At 36.1% G+C, this 19,702-nt stretch overlaps 1 protein-coding gene across 3 annotated transcripts in view; it reads left to right on the top strand.

Annotated features, from left to right (window-relative positions):
* Positions 1–19,702, top strand: part of LOC128208001 (poly [ADP-ribose] polymerase tankyrase-like) — a 49,775-nt gene that overhangs the window by 24,805 nt on the left and 5,268 nt on the right. For all 3 annotated transcript variants that reach the window (XM_052911246.1, XM_052911248.1, XM_052911247.1), the window contains exons 31-50: positions 2,610–2,835; positions 3,706–3,865; positions 4,355–4,431; positions 6,533–6,734; positions 7,614–7,691; positions 8,304–8,462; positions 9,841–9,961; positions 11,057–11,168; positions 11,523–11,790; positions 12,095–12,320; positions 12,913–13,110; positions 13,532–13,800; positions 14,198–14,373; positions 15,197–15,472; positions 16,419–16,554; positions 17,086–17,207; positions 17,571–17,649; positions 18,363–18,540; positions 18,703–18,810; positions 19,376–19,569. In XM_052911246.1, the coding sequence (XP_052767206.1) occupies positions 2,610–2,835; positions 3,706–3,865; positions 4,355–4,431; positions 6,533–6,734; positions 7,614–7,691; positions 8,304–8,462; positions 9,841–9,961; positions 11,057–11,168; positions 11,523–11,790; positions 12,095–12,320; positions 12,913–13,110; positions 13,532–13,800; positions 14,198–14,373; positions 15,197–15,472; positions 16,419–16,554; positions 17,086–17,207; positions 17,571–17,649; positions 18,363–18,540; positions 18,703–18,810; positions 19,376–19,569 (3,365 nt within the window). The remainder of the gene's footprint in view (positions 1–2,609; positions 2,836–3,705; positions 3,866–4,354; positions 4,432–6,532; positions 6,735–7,613; positions 7,692–8,303; positions 8,463–9,840; positions 9,962–11,056; positions 11,169–11,522; positions 11,791–12,094; positions 12,321–12,912; positions 13,111–13,531; positions 13,801–14,197; positions 14,374–15,196; positions 15,473–16,418; positions 16,555–17,085; positions 17,208–17,570; positions 17,650–18,362; positions 18,541–18,702; positions 18,811–19,375; positions 19,570–19,702) is intronic.

The following is a 19,702-nucleotide window of genomic DNA, read 5'->3' on the forward strand; positions in this document are numbered from 1 at the left end:
TTATACCACACCTTTGGATGAAGTAATACTGCTTGTGTTTAGAAAGTATTGTGGGTCTGGATATGCAAGATCTATATTTATTCTCCCAGATAGATATATCACGGGTCTATGTAGGAGTTGCTCCAAAAGTATTGCATCTACTCACATGAAACTTTGTAGGTATGTTGTTCAGCATGGGAAATAGTGCACCTGCCATTTTTTTCACATTCCACTCTGGCAAACAAGAGAAATGGCCTGTGACTTCATATAAATGGTCTGATTTAAATTCTGTCACATGTACCACAAGAAGTATTGAACCTACACACATGAAACTTGAAAAAGTCAGCATGGGCTGTTTTGCAACTTCAACTTTTGTCACCATTCATTGTCTTAGCCTAACAAGAGTTAACTTATGGTCATGGTCTTCATGAACAATGGAATAAAAAGTCTTCTCTCAGAAAAAATTAAACATACCCTCATGAAACCTCATTGGTATGTTGGTCCGCATGGGCTGTTGTGCACCTGCCAATTTTTGTCACATTTCACTTGGGCTCATAAGAGTAATGGCCCTTGTCCTAGTAAAGATTGGTCTAAAAAATGGGTTTTCTCCCACCTCAGATAAGTAGATCCAATAATTTAACCATGCTAGATATTCTTATCTTGCCCACGGGCGAAGATAAAATGCCCGTATGGAACTCCTTTTTAATGGTCACCACATTGTAATTACCTCCCTTGTTGAAGACTGTCGTCAGTAGCATCAAGGAAATCTTGTCTTATGGTAATATTTAGAACGCTAATAAATTATTTCTCGCTTCAAATGTCACCATAAAACAGTTTTCACGCACCATTCAAGAAATAATGCTTCATTCTCCTTAGAACTATTTAAAAAGACCGATTTGACTATTAACATTTACTGGATCACTCCGCGCATATCCATGACAACCACGTGCTATCGCATATCCATTCGCAATTATTTTCACTAAGTACAAAAGAGTTCCAGAAAAAAATACATTTTTACTTAATTTTGTTTAAATGAGGTGGGAGAAAAAGCATCTACCATTGCCGCTCGTGTAAGATAGGTTCATCCCGACCCTCGCGCAGGGTGTTTTGCGGAAACTCGGTAAACCTCGTTTCCGCTAAACACGCTACGCTCGGATCGGAATGAACCTATCTTACACTCTCGGCCATGGAAGATACTTATAGTGTGTAGCATCGAAAATATTTCAAAAACACTTAAAACTTTGTATGAATGTTGGTCATCATGGAAAATGGTGCACATGCAAATTTTGTGACAATTCAATTCGTCTTAAAGAGTAACAGCCCTTTAATAAGTAATAGAAAATCAGAAAGCATTGCATCTACACTGATGAAACTTCAGACTTCATGATTTGAAATTTAGCGCCTACAATATATTTGACATTTCATTTTTTCTCACAAGAGTTATGTCTCTTGATGGTAAAAACTTGTCTGAATTTGTTTGAGTCGCTTGTAGCTTCAAAAGTATTGCATCAACACGCATCAAACTTCTTACGAATGTTGGTCAGCACGAGCTGTTGTGCACCTGACATTCTTTTTACATTTCACTCTGAGACTGACTCTAAGAAGAATTATGGCACCTGTATTAAGTGTTATGGCTCTTGAATAAGTTTTAAAAAAAAGGATTTTTTTAGTGTCAAATGTATTGAAAGGATTGCAACTACACTCATGGAGCTTCATAGAAATGTCCGAAGGCATAGGTTATTGTGCACCTGCTATTTCATTCACATTTTACTCTTAATTCCAAAACCATTCCTATGTCCAAGCTGCATCTGGGGGTATTCATCACGACTGTGATAGCTCTAGTTTAAAAGGCTCCATAAACATTTAGGCTTGTAGTGATTTATTGAACAATAATACTTGAATTTGTTTAAGATATTTTTTCTATAAAAAATACCATTGTATGACTGATACTGGGTGAGTACCTAAATTGGAACACTTTTGGCACAATTTTTGAAATATTTTGTTTTTGACTTGCACCCCAACTACAAAATTTGTCATCAGCATACTAGGATTCAAGACCAATTAGTTGATATAAATGGTATTGTTCAAGATACAACCAATCTGCATGAAAAGTACTTTATTAACCGCACAGTCAATGACTGCCATTTTTGTCCTTGGAGTACCTAAATATATGGAACAGTTTTAACTTGTTATTTATTTTCATGTATCCTTTTAAAATTATTGCTTCATGTTTTGTTTTAGTAATTAAATAACTTAGTTTATTTCCAGCTTGTTTTTTGTCACTTTTGTAAGTAAAATTTGATTATTTAAGTAAAAAAAAATCAGACTGTACCAGTATTCTGTGATTGTGGCAAGCATGAAGTCATTCCGCCGCGTGTGAGGTATTGACATTTGAACATGAAAAACTTCGAATGATAGCAGCATTTGAAATATTTAACTAAGTATCGTGTTCTTTGGAACTTGTATCTAAGGCAAGCGTCTATATTGATTCAAATCGTAAATAAATCCATCGTGTTCGGAAAGACGCTTTTATAACGAGTGTTCCATATTTAGGTACTGTTCCGATTTAGGTACTCATCCAGTACAGATATTTTGCACAGAGAGTACTGAAATGTATTTGAAATCTTCAGTGAACGACAGTTTTGTGATCGAGATTGCACAGCTGCTTTTAGAGGCCGGTGCGGATATCAACATGGGGAAGTTTACAGCCCTCCATGCCGCTGTTCTGGCCAACACAGGAAAGGCAAATGCTTCTACAGAGCTTGAGGAGTTTCTGCTGGCTCGTGGAGCAAACGTTCTTGCTCGGGATGAGAAAAATAGGCTACCCCTACATTACGCTTTCATCTCTCAGTCAGAGTAAGTGCATTTTCAGCTTGTCTGTTGTTGTTTTTTTAATAAAAAATGTAGGGGTATTGTGATAGCATAGGTGTCCTTGTCCTCATCGGGGTTGTTGAGCAAAAACATAAACTTTGACCATAACTCAAAACCATTCATGTTGTTGAACTTAAATTTGGTACTCATATTGACACAGACAATTAGCACATGTACAGGAAGGACCATAACTCTTGACTTCTATAGTCAAGTTGTTTTAAAGGGGGGAATACAGACTAGCTTTAGGATTCTCTCTGCTCTTGTTTGTTATTCATCTCTTCTTTTCGTGTAAATATTCTTCGCATCTGATGAATGTTAATCATTCTGTTATAATTTTATATATTATAGACATAAATTATCATCAATAATTTTGTCATGTTTTTGTTGACATTGATATCCAAGGTTGTAAATATGAACACAGGGCAATTCAGACTTATTCTTAAGTTGAAATGTTTGATTAGTGTACTTACAGGTACATTAGATTAATATGAAGTATTAGTCTATGAGATAATTGTTCAGAATTAAAGTTAATAACGTCGATAACTTTTAATGCTTTGATACTGTGAAAGTTTCAAAGACAAACTTGTGATTTGCGGTACTAATTGAGAAAACTGATTCATCTTTGCTTGTTTTTCTTAATTATATCAGCACATCATTGAATTTTTCATCTTAAAGAGTTAACAACGATGCCGTTAACAACATTGTTAACTTTAAAAAAGTTCTGAACAATTGGCCCAAAAAAGGTTTTGAACAATCGGCATATTGTCTCATAAAAAGTCATGTGTTGAATAAAATCTTGAATATAATATACATTAATGTCAGGCCCATTACTGATCAACCAGTGCCTATTTTCAGCCCAGAGAGCCGGTCTCGTGTGGACCCGATAGAGCTTGTGAGTGTGCTGGTGGATGCCATGGGAGGTCGTGACCTTGACTCGCGTGACACAGACGGACGCACATCGCTACACCTTGCTGCTACACGTGGGGCCACAATCTCCTGTGTACACCTTCTACAGGTTAGAGAGTTGAAGTGGGTTGGGGGTGGAGATATTGGGCTTTGTACTAAATGCACTGACAAGAGCTTTCAGTATCATCTCCAAAGTCAAGTCAAGGGACTCGCAGATTTTATGTAGGCAGTTCCTGGCAGTTAATCTTATGAACATTATTTTGTTACTTCAGGCCTATTATGATATGATAGAGGAAATGATAAGGGAGAGAGTTTTCTATGTTATGTCTAAGAAATTATTACTAGTAGAGTTATAAATTGAACTTTGGATGATGTTTTCTTTTAGAAACAAGCCCGTCACACCAAATAAAAAAGAAATTGATGTATGACCTATTAAACAAAACAGGAATGAGTCCATGTAAGGCATTTACAATCTGATTGTAATGCTTTGTTGATAATCTCAATGTACAACTTCGATCTGTAATGATTTTCAGTTCTGGACTGACGAAATATACATGTAGTCCTGTTTGTTGTTATTTGACATGAATAATTATTACAGCGGAAGGTACCACTGCTGGCTGCAGACAACAAGGGCCACACAGCTCTGTCCCTGGCGGTCAAACACAAACATGACAGGTAATATATTTAAATATATACACTGTACATATATATATCAGTAAATGTAAGAAACACTGTGATGTAAGATTCAAACACAAACATGACAGGTAATATTTAAATATATACACTGTACATATATATATCAGTAAATGTAAGAAACACTGTGGTGTAAGATTCAAACATAAACATGACAGGTAATATATTTAAATATATACACTGTACATATATATATCAGTAAATGTAAGAAACACTGTGGTGTAAGATTCAAACACAAACATGACAGGTAATATTTAAATATATACACTGTACATATATATATCAGTAAATGTAAGAAACACTGTGGTGTAAGATTCAAACACAAACATGACAGGTAATATTTAAATATATACACTGTACATATATATATCAGTAAATGTAAGAAACACTGTGGTGTAAGATTCAAACACAAGCATGACAGGTGATATATTTAAATATATACACTGTACATATATATATATCAGTAAATGTAAGAAACACTGTGGTATAAGATTCAAACACAAGCATGACAGGTGATATATTTAAATTAGGGATGCAAACGAATGGCAAAATTGATATTCGAATATTCGGTAATTCTTTCGAACGAATATTCGATTACCAAAATACATCTTTTAAAAGTTGTAGTAAACTTTTATAATATTCTCTAAAGTAATAGCCGGGGCATTTTAGCTTTTCCTTGTCGTAATAATTACGCGTGGCGGACCCTGAATAACACCAAATACGCCTCTGAAATTCTTCATTTCAGAAAGACAAAAAGTCATACTTTATCAACAGAGAAAAATTAACAAAAACTTTTTATTAATATTCCTCTGCCTTCATATTTGTAAACAACGTGAACCTAGATGGATTTTTGGTCAAATGGCGTTATGTGCCAATGGAGAGTCTCCGTAGGACGAGCAGCCTCGTTCTGGGATTGACCTATAATATATAAACTACGGAAAAACTAAACCAACTTGGGAACTAGTCTATTTTAGATTTTCTTAATTGGTAGAAGCAATTTACCTAAAATAATTGGATTTTTTTCTGTCACTTGTCGTTTTCTGTCACTCCCCGTGTTTTTAGATTAAGCTAGTTATTGTAAAAACACGGGGACTTTTTATAGTACCCGACGATATGTCCCTAAATGATACATGCCGCGTGTTTAGTGTATTGTCATCACATTCACACCTCTGGCATTATGGGCCAATCGTTGTTTAAACAAGACAAACGAATCTTAAATACAACAACATAGTTGTAGGCAAAATATTTATTATTATTATTATTCAACAAAAAAAACATCGAATATTCGAATACCGATTTTGACATTCGAATACCAAACGTTTGATCGAATATTCGAATATTCAAATTCGTTTGCATCCCTAATTTAAATATATACACTGTACATATATATATCAGTAAATGTAAGAAACACTGTGGTGTAAGATTCAAACACAAACATGACAGGTGATATATTTAAATATATACACTGTACATATATATATCAGTAAATGTAAGAAACACTGTGGTGTAAGATTCAAACACAAGCATGACAGGTGATATACAAATTTAAATTATAAATTTAAATATAAACTTTGTACCTATATCGGTAATTGTAGGAAATACTTTGTTATAAAAATATGCAAAAATTTGGTACAATAGTTGTCTGTGCCCAGTCATGTGTTAGTTTTAAATCAAGTATTGAAAGCAAAAAAGGTTCTATCTGCTACTTTATATCATGTCACTTAGATCGTTTTGCTTTCACCCCACGAAATGCAAATATAACAAATAACTCATTTTAGTCTGGTATTTGATCATTAGATTATCAAAGTAATTCTTTCATAATACTGGCTCTCAAAGGAAAAAGCTTGTTATTGTACTTCAGTCAAAATCCATTGGCTTAATACCGCTTGGCCCGATTTCCTTGTTTTTACTCTATGTAAGCATTCCTGCTTGGCTTGATATTCACGAGGTTTTGGCTGGTCCCTTGAATATCAAGCCAACAGGTTTCGACTATAATGTAAATGACTATACTGTATGAATTGGTGTTCAAGGTGTATGGCTATAAGTTTCTGACTAACACGTACTGTATTTTTCAATTTTTCAGTTGTGCGATAGTGCTGCTACAGAAGGGAGCCAAGGTAGACACCAGTATCGTAATACCCGCCGGTGAGCCCCAGGACTGGAGGAATTATTACGAAAACCCTGCCAGCGATAACCCTGCCAAGGAAAAGATACCTATCTGGTCCTGGATTCCGTTCAGGAATATTGACACAAGCTGCAAGGATACCACATTTGATATTTACGAGGTCAGTTTACAGACATGTTTATGTATTGTGCAGTGTAACACACTAGCTGTGTTTGTACTGGAGTTCATTTGACTTCTATATACAAATGTATGGAGTAAGAGTCATTGTTGAGATGTTCAGGGGTTTAAGATGAATCAATAATCATACAGAAAGTTAAAATCTTTAAATAATTTGTTGTGCATTATTTAAACAAGATGAACTTGAAACAGGAGTCCAATAGATGCAAAATATCATTAATTATTACATATAGCTCCAAAATCTAGGAGCCCCGGCAAATTTAATATTCTCAGACTCCTTTTAGTGTCAAACCCAGTCCTGTAAATTTCAATAATTTTTGTTGTTTTAGTCAATTTAATGAATTTAGATGCTTATTTCACATCTGTCCTGGCTTCTGCAATTTGTGTGACTAAATTATCTGCAGCTTCTTGATGGTTTCACTCCTAAAGCCTTAAGGTCTCATGTGACTAACTGTGTTTTGTCTGTGATTTAAATGAAAGAAGGCTTAACTGGTAATACAAACACTGACTATTGATAAACCATGAGACACAAAACAAAATGTAACCATTTCATTATTTGTTTGGCAGGGAACACAATATTGAACCATATATTTTTTTATTTTTTTTATTAGACCCCCACCGTTTGATGATTGGGGCTATAGAGGAATCAACTGTAGGACGGTCCGTTTGTCTGTCCTTGGACATCAGGACAAGTCTACTTTTCTCCATAACTCCATATGTTCTTGATTTATTTACTTCAACTTCATACACATTTATCTGGTTTCAGGAGAAGTGCTGTGCAAAGAACCATTATTTTTTTGTATGGTATTTTAGAGTTAATGCCCTCAGGTTATTTTCTTACTTTATACATGTAATGTTGCAGGCGGCTATATCCGGAGAACTACAGGGTGTGGCCCATATGGTCTTGGATAGCACGGGCCTCACAGGCAGGGCAATCGAGGTTGGTTTAGTTTGCATTGATTTATTTAAGATTGATTCCAAAGACAGCTGCTAGCTGAGATGAATAACTGTTGAGTTACTCGGTAGAAAGCAGTACTGATGTCCATTTTAGAGAACATTAGAAAGCATAAAACCTCTTTAGTTAGAGGCCGAAGCCTATACCTTTAGACCTCTCATTTAAACGGAGTTTAAAGTGTATGTCACATATGTTTCCTGATGCAAAATACTACCCATAGTGTACAGGGGCCGTAATCAATAAGCAACTTAGATTTAAATTATATTTAAGATCAGAAACTAAATGTTTTGATTGGTCTATATATTTCACTGACCAATAGGCTGAGTAGAATCACTCAAGCATGTCTAAGGATAAGAATATATTCTATATTGAATACTAGCCCTGTACTTGTTTAACTTTTTTTTGAAAAATACTTATGCAGATTTGTTTTGGTCTTTTAAGTTATGGCTACTTTGTGTCCTGTTACCAATGTCTGCGAGTAACTCTTTTGATTAATGATCAATGATTGACTGTAGGCTGAAACCGCAGTTATGTTGATATGGAATATGAAAAAGAACACCAGAACCAAATGATTTGTATCCAACACTGTATTTTCAGTCGGCCATGAAAGTGAAGAAGTATCACATCGCCCTGCGTCACCTGCAGCGTGTAAAGGATGCGAAAGTTGTCACTGGCTATCGTAACCAGGACAAGCAGAACCTGCTTCACACTCTCGCTCAGTCAGTCAGTAGGAGCGACCTGCAACTGCAGCTTAAGGTGAGTCACATCGGACTGGAGTTGCATACATGTACAATAGGCCTATTATTCAGATCTTTGACAAAGTTGACAACATTTTTTATGGCTTAGTTTATAATAACTTTTAAAGACAAGAAATATTTTATGATGTGCTCAAATATTTAAATAAATCAAGTACAGATGCAACATAAATCTCCATATTTGTAAAATTTAATGCAGGTCACAAGTTTGGTCATGAAACTTTATAGTAGTTAAGTTTTGAAAGTTAGATACAGTGATGTTAACAACATTGCTAACTTAAAAACAGTTCTGCAAAAAAACAGCCCATTGTGAATAACCTTCAAGAGTAACCAGACCAAAATCTTGTTTTGCTACATTTTGGTCTTTGTCTGTTTTATATTTTTGCAAATTTTCTACCAGACTCATTGAAATTTTATAAGATTTGGCTTGTGAGTCAGACATGTTGTTTATTGATGTCAGTATATATATACAGTAAAACTGCGCTCGTTCGAACAAGCGGTCGTTCGAGAACCGGAGTTCCCTCGAGGTCGGAGCTTGGTCCCGAACTTTTTTTATTTTATTTTCATATAAAATATACCTACGCTGCATCAAAACCTAATTATGTCGAGGAGTCGAGCAATTTACTCGGTACCAAGTACACAAATCATGCACAAAACCTTATGGCTCCCTCGAGGTCATAATTTCACACTTTTTCCCGAATGCGTGCTCCAAAATAAACAAACAATTCTGGTTATTAAGATTTTAAGTTGTACAAATTGCAATGACAGTTGAAAGGCAATTTGATAAGATGTGAAAAACCGTTTAACACTGTTAACGCATGACCGATTAGTTGATATGGGCATTTTAGAAGATAATTATAAGAAGTTAATGCCGAGAAGTTTATTGTAAAAAGGTAATGAGTAACAAAAATATGAATAAACACTACCATATCGATGCAACATCGGAATCTCTGAAAAGAATTCCTTCATGTCACTTTGCTGGAAATATGGCAGATTTGTAAAAATAAAAATTTCTATTCATTCATTAATTGATAATTCTTTTACATTTTATATTAAGTATACATATAGTATACGGCAGCCTTTGAACATATGAGCGATATCCACAACACATAATCGGTGTCTTAGTGAACAAACCACTTTAAACTTATATAGATATTTCATAAAAGATTGGAGAATTGAAAATCGGGTCGTTTGAAACATCGGTTCCCTCAAGGTTTAGGCTGTGTCCCCGGCAAGCTCGAGCGATCGCAGTTTTACTGTACCTTATAATCAGGTGTTTTAAGGGAGGTAGCAGTTGAAAGCATAAAGATTTAAGTGACCTTAGAAAAAGAAGAACTTACATCTATGTGGCTTTTATTTTCTGATGATTTCCTCCACAGGTGGGGAAAGTATTGCTGGAAAAGGGCGTGTCTATGTCTGACCTTGACACATATGGCAGGGTCCCACTCGTGTATGCCGCACTGCTTCACCAGCCCCTGGACATGTTCAAGTTCTTCCTCGGTTAGTACAAAAGGAGATATACAGAGATTTCAAAATGACTGTGCAGACAGGTAACAGGCACGGCAATTGTTGTCTTCTTTTTTCTGCTGCACATTTGAACTTTACTAGGAAAAGTTCTACCAGACCCGCCTACTTTTATCATTTACCTTCCTTCTTTCAAACAAAATGGAACCCCTGGATGGAGGCAAATCCAATTTTTTTATCTTGTTCAATGCTTTAAACTTTCATTGTGGGACATACTCTTATACTGGTGTGAGTTTTACATGTATTAACAGTTTGTTTTTTTGCCCTTTTGGGCTGAATTTTGGCACGATAAGCCTCCTGAAAAAGTATATAGTATTCTTTTCCCCTTACCCATGTAAAAAAAATCCACTTGAAAAAATGTATACTGGATTTACTTTTTTTAGAGGAGCGTTGACCTCTTTACATTTAGCAAATGTATCAATATAGTGCCAGTCATGAATATGTCAATACGTTTGTTGAATGAAAGGTTTGGAAACAAGTTGCACATTATATGAACCATTGTACTATTCCCCTTTTTGCCAAAAACAAAGTTATTTTTCTTGTATCAAAGGACCCTGCCATTATTCTCTTTAAAGTGGAAAAAAAAACACTCAATACATAGCATCTTATTCAATGTCAGGAAATACTGTTGTTCTTCTCTCTTACCTATTTCTTGTTTTAATTTCGAAATTTGCTAGGCCATGCTTGCATTTAACATTCTATTAATGGTGTCTGCTTGGATATTTGTTGTGTGACCTGCAGAGCATGGCAGACACATGTGGATAACTTTGTCTGGCTGTGTCATTGACATTGCACTTTACTTTCTAATCAATAACTTTTGAACAAGTTGTGTAGATGTCTTCAAACTTGGTATAGACATTGGTCAATGTAAAAATGTAAATTCATGACCCCTATCAATTTAGGTCATGGTCATTTTACTAGGAAAATTAAAGGCGCTGCGGACAGGGGACACATCAGTTTCGCAGTATAAATATTTACTGTGAATTGGACAGCAAGTAAATATCAACATACATGTATATCTTTCTTTCTGTGCTTAATGTTTATTGATGTATGGCTTAATTATGGCTACAGACAACACAACAGCTGACCTGAATCAAAAGGACAAGTTTGGGCGTACAGTGCTGGTGGCCCTGTTCTGGAACCAGACTCGCATGCATCAGAAAGAAAAGAATGACAACAGATTGTAAGTTATGAGATGTCCCAGTGATTCATTTAATGTATGAAATGATGTTTGTCAATGATTGGCTTTAAATGTTATAAGCATAAGCAAGTTCTCAAGAAATCAAAAAATTGAAAGCATTTGGTCTATGTACTTGCTAGCTTCTCACTTGCTCTCTCGCTTTTTCACTCAAAAAAACTTCTAAGTAAAAATAAGGAATACAGAGTTTGTGAGAGCAAGCTCTTTTTTTATATACATACCTAGCTTTTGATAAATCTCCAAAAATGTCTGCGTAAAATTTCACCATATATGTAGAAGAATTTTCATTAAGCACCTAGTTTTTGCACGCTTTTGCTAATTGGACCTTCACCTTTCCAGTGGATGTCTGAAACTTCTCTTAGACAAGTGTGCGAGTGTGGAGGTTCCGTATGCAGTAAGCTGGCCCCCGACACCACTGTTTGACGTGTGTATGGCAGGTGCCCTCCTTGACTTCAACAAGCCAGGAGAGGGCAGGAAGATGACCCCACTTGTGGCCTCTATTTATAATGACGATGAAGACCTGGTTCGCTTTTTACTCAAGAATGGTGCCAACCCAAACATGCCAGATGAGAATGGCCTCACCCCCATCATGCATGCAGTCAGAGTGGTAATATCCTCAATTTAGCTTCTCTGTGTTTCAAAGGAAAATGGTGGAGGTAGCCTTGGTGTCATTGACATCAGTGGCGGCAGCAGCACCTGGCAAAAACTTTAACCATGGCCAAAACTCAAATCTTGAAGATAAGAAATATTTTAAAGATAAAATCAATACCACAATCAGATCAATTAAATAATTTTCAATGAGTCAGTGGCTGAAATCTAGCTGTTTATTGTACGTGGTAGCAGAACTTGACAAGGGAGGTTACTGTGTAGGACATTGATACATCATATCATGCTTTCAATTATTTTTTCAGAATTGCCGTCTGATAACCAAGATTCTCCTGGACTATGACTACAAGGAGAAGCAGACTGGTTCAGCTGATGACACTGTACCTCAGTTGAAGAAGAAGTTTTCAAGACAGGTGTTTGCTGTTACGGCAGCAGATGGTGCTGAAGATGATGATGATGATGATGATGAAGACAATGATGACGACAAGGGAACGCAGGAGAATGACGATGATGAAAATGAAGGCTATGGAGGTAAGCTTGTCTTTATTACAGTCCTTTCATGTAGGCTTTATAGGAGTTAAGTTGGTTGTGTCTCAATTTGTTTGTGTTGTATGTACATGTGTAGCTCCAAAAGTATTGCCCCTACACACATGAACACACACAGTTATGTTTACAGTCCAATCAAAACACTCTAATTCTTTTCTTTAACTTCAGACAGATTTAAGTTCATTATTTAATGCGGCCTGATTAATCAGTGAAATAAAATTGATATTTCATCACTGTTTCAAACAGCTAAATTTTTTAGCCTGCTTTTAGTTCCAAATCAAATGTCAATGCGCACATGGCTGGGACACAATTTAACATCATCATTTCTGAAATGTGCGTATACAAATTAGTGCATCTTTCTAAAAAAAAGTGCAATGAAATGATATTTAACTCAAATTACAGGCCCACAATAAAAAATGGGTTTCAGTGTAAGATAGCATTGAATATATTTCTCTTCCAGAACAATAAAGTGATTTAATATTTTACTTGTGGCTAAAATATATCATTTGGTGCTCACTCATTGAAATATATTTTGATCTTTCACTGAAACAAATAATTAACCCCTATATATAAATAGATGCAACAGACGATGAAGAGCAAGATGAGGAGAATGTTGATGAAGATGCTGGGATGGATGACGATGGTTCCGACCATGACACTGACGTCGTTGACGATGATGATGAAGATGAAGGGGACAGGCAACTTGCCCTGCCCCGCCTCGGCTCCAAACAACCCTCGATGAGAAGGGTACCAACCTCCATTGAAAATAATAAAGGTACTGTTAGGATTAAATTAGTATATATTGATTGATTTTGATATTTGAGCTTGATTGGAATGGCAGCTATTAGCTGATATGAAACATGCATCGAGTAATCTCACATGAGAGGCTGTAGATCTTTTATTCACATACTTGTAGATTAATGTACGTGTGTATGAAAGAAAATTATTACATTAGACCTGTGCCCATTTTTACGAACACAAGACTCAAAACTGAAACTGTGTTTCTTGCTCTAAGCAGAGCATTGGTAAATAATATTGCTGATTGAATTACATGAAATATTTATGAAAGATTCATTATGACATGCACTGATTATATAAAAAGTGTTAAATTTTCTGAGTCTCAAATCTGGACTCAAATTTTAAGGCCCTGTTATTAGAATTTGCTACTGACAATACATTTTATATTTGTTCTGCAGATGAGTTTGAGGTAGTAGTGAAGACTAGCCCTGTCAACCTTGCAGCTGTGGACAATGCTGGTCGTAACGTGGTCCACCATCTTGTGTGCCCAATGGATTATGGCACATTTGAATGCGAAGACCATCTATATATGCTTGCCCGTGCTGGAGCACCATTGGACATTAAGGACGCGGCAGGAGACACACCCCTACAGCTGGCTCTGAAAAACGGGGCCCCGCGGCTTGTAAAGCGTCTGCAATCTCTACTGAAGGTGGAGTCCGAGAAACAGGTAATCGGGGGGTGTGATTTATTTTATCTGATGTGTATGGTAGCACTATTTAATCATAGTAAATTTTAAGAGGTATAAACAAAATTGCTTTTGTGGCTCACTGAAAACTCTTTAACTTCTCGATTTGCAAGTTGCTAGTAGGTTTTTCAAGCTGTTATTGTTATGAAATGTTGGCCCTCCAGGCTTGAGTGGATAGGTTGAAATTAGGACACAGAAAAAATTCTAGGGGTGGAGGAAAAGGAAGAAAAGAAAACATTTCTGGTGTTCTTTTATGAGCATGTACATTTTTTTTATAGAACCAAAATTAACATTTACAGGTCATGTGTGTATTTAAATAAATTACTTCCCTTTGTTTTAATGTTTAAAACTACTCATTTCTAACAAATCATGTTTTCAGGAAAAAGTGACATACAGTCCATTCAAAAAGGAAAACCAGGGATCGTCACCAGTGGCGAGGAAGTATGAGAAAGATGCAGAAGAGATGTTGAAGAAGATAACACCCGCCCCGGATGAGGACGGGAATAAGAATGTGAGGTGTAAAGTGGACCAACAGTGCATGGCAGCTGTCGGAGGGTACGTGTTCTATAGTGGGCTTTGGGTGTTGAAGATGTGTTTATTATTAGAGGTTGGTGTAGTTGATATATTATGCTATTATCTGTGCAGTTTGAGAGGGGTTAAGGTATCAAGTTGTCTGCCTCTCACCCAAGATGTTGTGAGTTAGATCTCTAACAGGAGGTACTTCCTTATGGCTGTTAAAAATGGGCAGTGCTGCCATTTTTGTGTTAAGTTCATAAGATTAGTAGGCTTCAGGAGCGTATTGCAGTGAGGTTAATTTCATTTATGATCTTGATTTTACTAGAAAAAATATAGTTTATCTTGATTATTATGATGTCCGAAAACTATTAAAGTACCAGTACCACTTAGGATTAAATAATTAGGGAAAAAAATTAAATTGTGTAAATAAAAAGTAGTACAGCTAATTATCTGGAAGTCATTCTCAGTCCTAGCTTGATGATGAATATGCATGTAGTGTCTGTCATATCAACAAGCATATTAAAATCCCTTGTATGGGCTATTCAATTAAAACATATAAACCCAGGGGGTAAGGCACTTTTAAATCATACCACCCCCCTACAGAAGCAAATTTACCCTTGCGGGGTACAAATTGTCGAAAAAAGACACCCAACCATATAATATTTAAATAATTGCCTTCCCCCCCATAGGTTATATGTTTTACTGGAATAGCCCGAACCTAACCTTGCAATTTTGGAAGCATTTAACTAGCAATCATATTGTTACAGTGTTGAATCTTTTGATTGTAACTTTACTATTTATAGTTTGTATGTATTGAAAATGCATGAATGTATATTTTGATTTTGTTTGTTATGTTTTTCAGGGAAGTTGAGTTTGACAAAACCCAGGGATTGCCATACGACGTCATCCTCTCTAAAATAGAAGTGCGAAGTTTACTCAGTGACACTTATAACTTTTACAAAATGCAAATCATTTATCATAAAGCCAAAAGCATTTACATTCTATTCACCAAATGGGGCCGAATAGGGGATTCGGGCCAGTACCAGCAAACTCCATACCAGAACCTGTCAGAGGCTGTGACAAGTTTCTGCCAGATCTTCAAGTCCAAGACTGGAAACAAGTGGACTGCAGTGAAGGAGTAAGTAGCCGAAACAGTAGGGACCTATATAGAATAGGTTGGCAGTGGTCAAAATTAACACAAGCCAGCAAGTCCTGCTCTGGTAAAATGTCTCCCAGGCTTCCTCAAATTTTGATTTTTATATTGCAGGGCTTTGTTTAAATCTTTGATGTCAAGCAATAGTATACGAATTTGGGCTTGTTTATCCAAAAGTCTAATTTTAGTGACGTGATTTGACTTGTCAGTATCTGTTTTAAGCTATTCTGTATTTTTTTCAAAGTAAAAGTGAAGGTATAATCATTGTTGTCAGCATAGAAACAGTTGCACTTTGGCCATTACAAAAAAACTGTGCAGATATTGAAATGAAGCTTTGCACACATATTCCCAGAGAAAACAACACACATGTATAGCTCGGCCCATAACTCTGGGTTAAACAGTTGAGTTATGTCCCCTTTTTACTGAAAAATAACAGGCAAGTGTTGGTGTTCACATGGCACCACTTTTGCATAGTTATAGTACATGCATTTTGTTAATTATCTGCAATTTCATTTAACATATTTGTACTACCTTACAATCCTGCATAGTTCTGATGTCTGTCTTCTTGTACGATCATTGGTGAGCTCTGGATTACTGAATAGGGTGCAAGTGAGCTTGGATGATAGTAACCAAGCAGAATGGTTTGTTTCTTAGGGTAACTCCGGCTCCAAATAAAAAATGCAGAGTAGAATTAAGTAGTGATTGTCACCCATGGTTAATTTAGTTTATGTATATTGTATGACATGCTATTGTTTCAGACTAAAAAATTATGCAGGCAAGCCGAGGATCCGAGCTGGGAGACCTTGTTTTCATATTGCTCAACAAACTAAGCTTACCTACCTGATTAGCTCACATTATCTTTGACCAGTGCCCTGACAGATGTTTAAAACAAGAAGTATGCTTATATATAACTGTCATGTGTACTGTCCAGGTTTGTGAGCCAGCCAAAGAAGTACACATTGGTCAAGACAGAACAGCCCCAGTCAGCTCTCAGGGTGGACTTCAAACTCGAGTCCAGCATTCCATCACGCCTTTCAACCGCTGTACAGGCTCTCTTCAAGGAATTGGTGAGCATTTAAGTATTTGTTAAGACTTTGTTGAAAAGATTGTTTTATAAGTTGTACATATCCTTTCCTTGGTCAAAATAGAAAAGTAACTTATGAGTATATAAAATCAAATCTGCTTCCAGAATGGAAAATATTAACTTCCGTTGTTTTTTTAAGTTAGTCACATACTCATAAAAGATCAGTGTCTGTTTGCAGCATACATTTACTTGAATACATGCTTAGTTTGAAAATAATATTCTCATCTGATGCATTTATTTTTCGGAAAACAGAAGGTTATGGTCATAGCCCTGGTGTCTTCGGTACTGTAATGCCAAACCTTTAACCATGGCCAATTTCAAAATATTGAAATAAAACTTGTGTAACATCCACCAAACGCAGTAGAGATGTTGCACATGTACAGCAAGGCTCATAGCTTTTTTTCATTTAAATGAAAAACATCAACATACAAGAATTGGTGTTTGCTCCAAGGCACTCATGTTTGAATTTGATGTGGAATCTGCACATGAAGTACGTGTTATGTATGTCTTGCAGGGTAACGTGGAAATGATGCAGGCAGCTTTACTAAAATCCAAAATGGCAGAGGAGTACATGCCATTTGGTCGCATTGAGAGGAACAATCTTATAAAAGCACGATTGATACTGCAGGAAATAGGGTAGGTTTAGCTTATATAATGACATTCAGGATTACGTGAAAAACCCAGTGAAAATGATATTTATTTTGCTTTGTTCATAGTTGTCTGGACCAATGAGACCTGTATTAGCATGAAATAAAGATGAAAAAATAAAGATTTGTTTTAGTGTAAGATAGCAGTATACTTCACCTGGTGAACACCATAAGTAAATTTCACTCATGTCAAAGATACTCGTGAAATATGGCTTTTGGTGCTTACTCAGTGAAAGATATTGTTATCTTACACTGAAACAAACAATTAAAACCTATGTACTCGTTATGTGTATATTACACATGTATGGAATATAGATTTTAATCAGTTAATGTTTTGTTTTATCTATTTCAGGGAAATGGTTGTAGAGACGGAAAAGAGAAAACAGAACATGTCATTTGACAGCAATGAACATCAAAAATATTGCAATACGGTAATTTACTAACTACATTTAGTCTTTCACTTGTCTTAACCCTAGTGCACTATGTAGTGCACTTCCTGCTAACTAGTAGTTCACTAGAAGTGCACAAACTGTAAAGTTTGGTCTTAACATCACTGTACATGTATCATATTTATGTGCTTCTATTTAAACTTTTTTTTTCAAAGTTTTGCCTAGCACTGGTGTTGTCATTGACATTCATAAACCTGTACCAGATTCAGTATAAGATTGCAATACACCTGGAGGACTTGTAATGGAATCAACTTGTCTGACTTTTGACCTTTTTCATAAAGCATCTTTAATAGTAAAAAAATCCAACTTGGTTATAAAATGCTTTTTTTCTAAGTTGAATTTAAAGAAAACTAACAACTATTTTACACCAAAGATATGAAAAGAGCCAGAAAAAAAATCACTAAATAAAAGCAAATGAATAAATTTGATGAAAAATGGAAGGTATTTTAAATATTTTCACCAAAAAGCTTTATAAATATGGCCCTGGTTTAACTACTGATCCATGGCTGTAATGTTTAATCGTTATGAATTATGTTCTATTCTACGTAGATTTCAAAGGAATTCAGGACCTTCTGTAGTCTGATCCAATTATGGGACCTGTATATCTGAGTAACATTTTATATTTTCCATTCATATGATGAGCCAGAGGTCATATACATGTATCATCATAACAAATTCTGTTCTGTTCTACGTAGATCTCAACAAAGTCGACGACCTACTACAATCTGGTCCCAATGGAGGGGTACGCCTATGACCGCATCGAGCCCTTGCACAATATATCGGCCATACGTAATCAGATGCGACTCATTTCAACGCTACTGGATCTCGAGACTGCTAGCAAGATGATGCTGGGGGCTCAATATCACATCAGTGGTGAGTCAAGCACCACAATTTGTCAATTAATGTACAAATGTAATCTTAATTGTGAAATTTTCTAATAGCCTGAAAAGAGTTTGACTTGACTTTTTTCTTAGGCTCTAGCGCAAAGTTTAATCATGGAGATCTGTGCTCATGCCTGGTTGTTTTTATTTGCAGACGTGAACCCCCTGGACTACCTGTATGAGTCCACGGGCTGCACGGTGGAACCTCTCAGGGAGGAGGATGTAGAGTCTCAGTACATCCTCAAATACATGCTCAGCTCTAGTAAGACCATTGATGTCTTCACAATGCTTTATTATGTTATGTTCTATTTTACTGTGAAATTCAATTCACATGTGCAGCATGTTGCAAATTTGCCTTTATACTAGTGATTAAACATACTTGTTAAATTGGCATTAAAAGAATAGTGATATGTTACCATTTTGGCATTACCAATCAAAGACTTTACAAAGGCATATTTTGATAATATTTATCGTTCATCAGAACACACATCTATCCCTAGACATTTTCATCTATTAGTAAACATTTTGTGCTTTGACATTTAATCTTATGATATTTGTCTATGCATTAATGATGGCAGCAAGAATTACATTTGGTACTTGAGTACTCTGATAATCTTCCAATCAAGTACTCAGATTTTTTTAGTGATATTTGGAAGATTAAACTACAAATCATTGATAAATAACTCTTGTACAAGGAGGTGTTTATAATTCTAAGTACTCTGGGTATGAATTAAGTATTTGATACCCAAACAATTGATCAAGTTGCCAGATGCAAGGGGTAGTACATACACTTTGATATAAACTTTTGTCTTTACATCTGTCATCAGACACGACACAAAAGGTGTTGTGTATGTACCGGCTGCAGCGCCCGGGTGAAGACGAAAGAGAGAAGTTCCGGAAGCTTGATAACCATCGCCTTCTATGGCACGGCACTGCAACCTCGAACGTTCTCTCTATACTGAAGAACGGCCTCCTCGTGGCACCACCAGAGGCTCCCATCACAGGGGCAGCATTCGGTGAGGTATGTATGGTGTCTATTGTCATGTGAGGGTATAGCCACCTGTAACATTCTCTATACTGAAGAACGGCCTCATCATGGCACTGCCGTAAGCTCCCATCGCCAGGGCTGCATTTGAGGGGCATACATGGTGTCA

The sequence above is a fragment of the Mya arenaria genome, chromosome 11 (assembly GCF_026914265.1).
Source record: "Mya arenaria isolate MELC-2E11 chromosome 11, ASM2691426v1".
Classification (NCBI taxonomy): Eukaryota; Metazoa; Mollusca; class Bivalvia; order Myida; family Myidae; genus Mya; species Mya arenaria.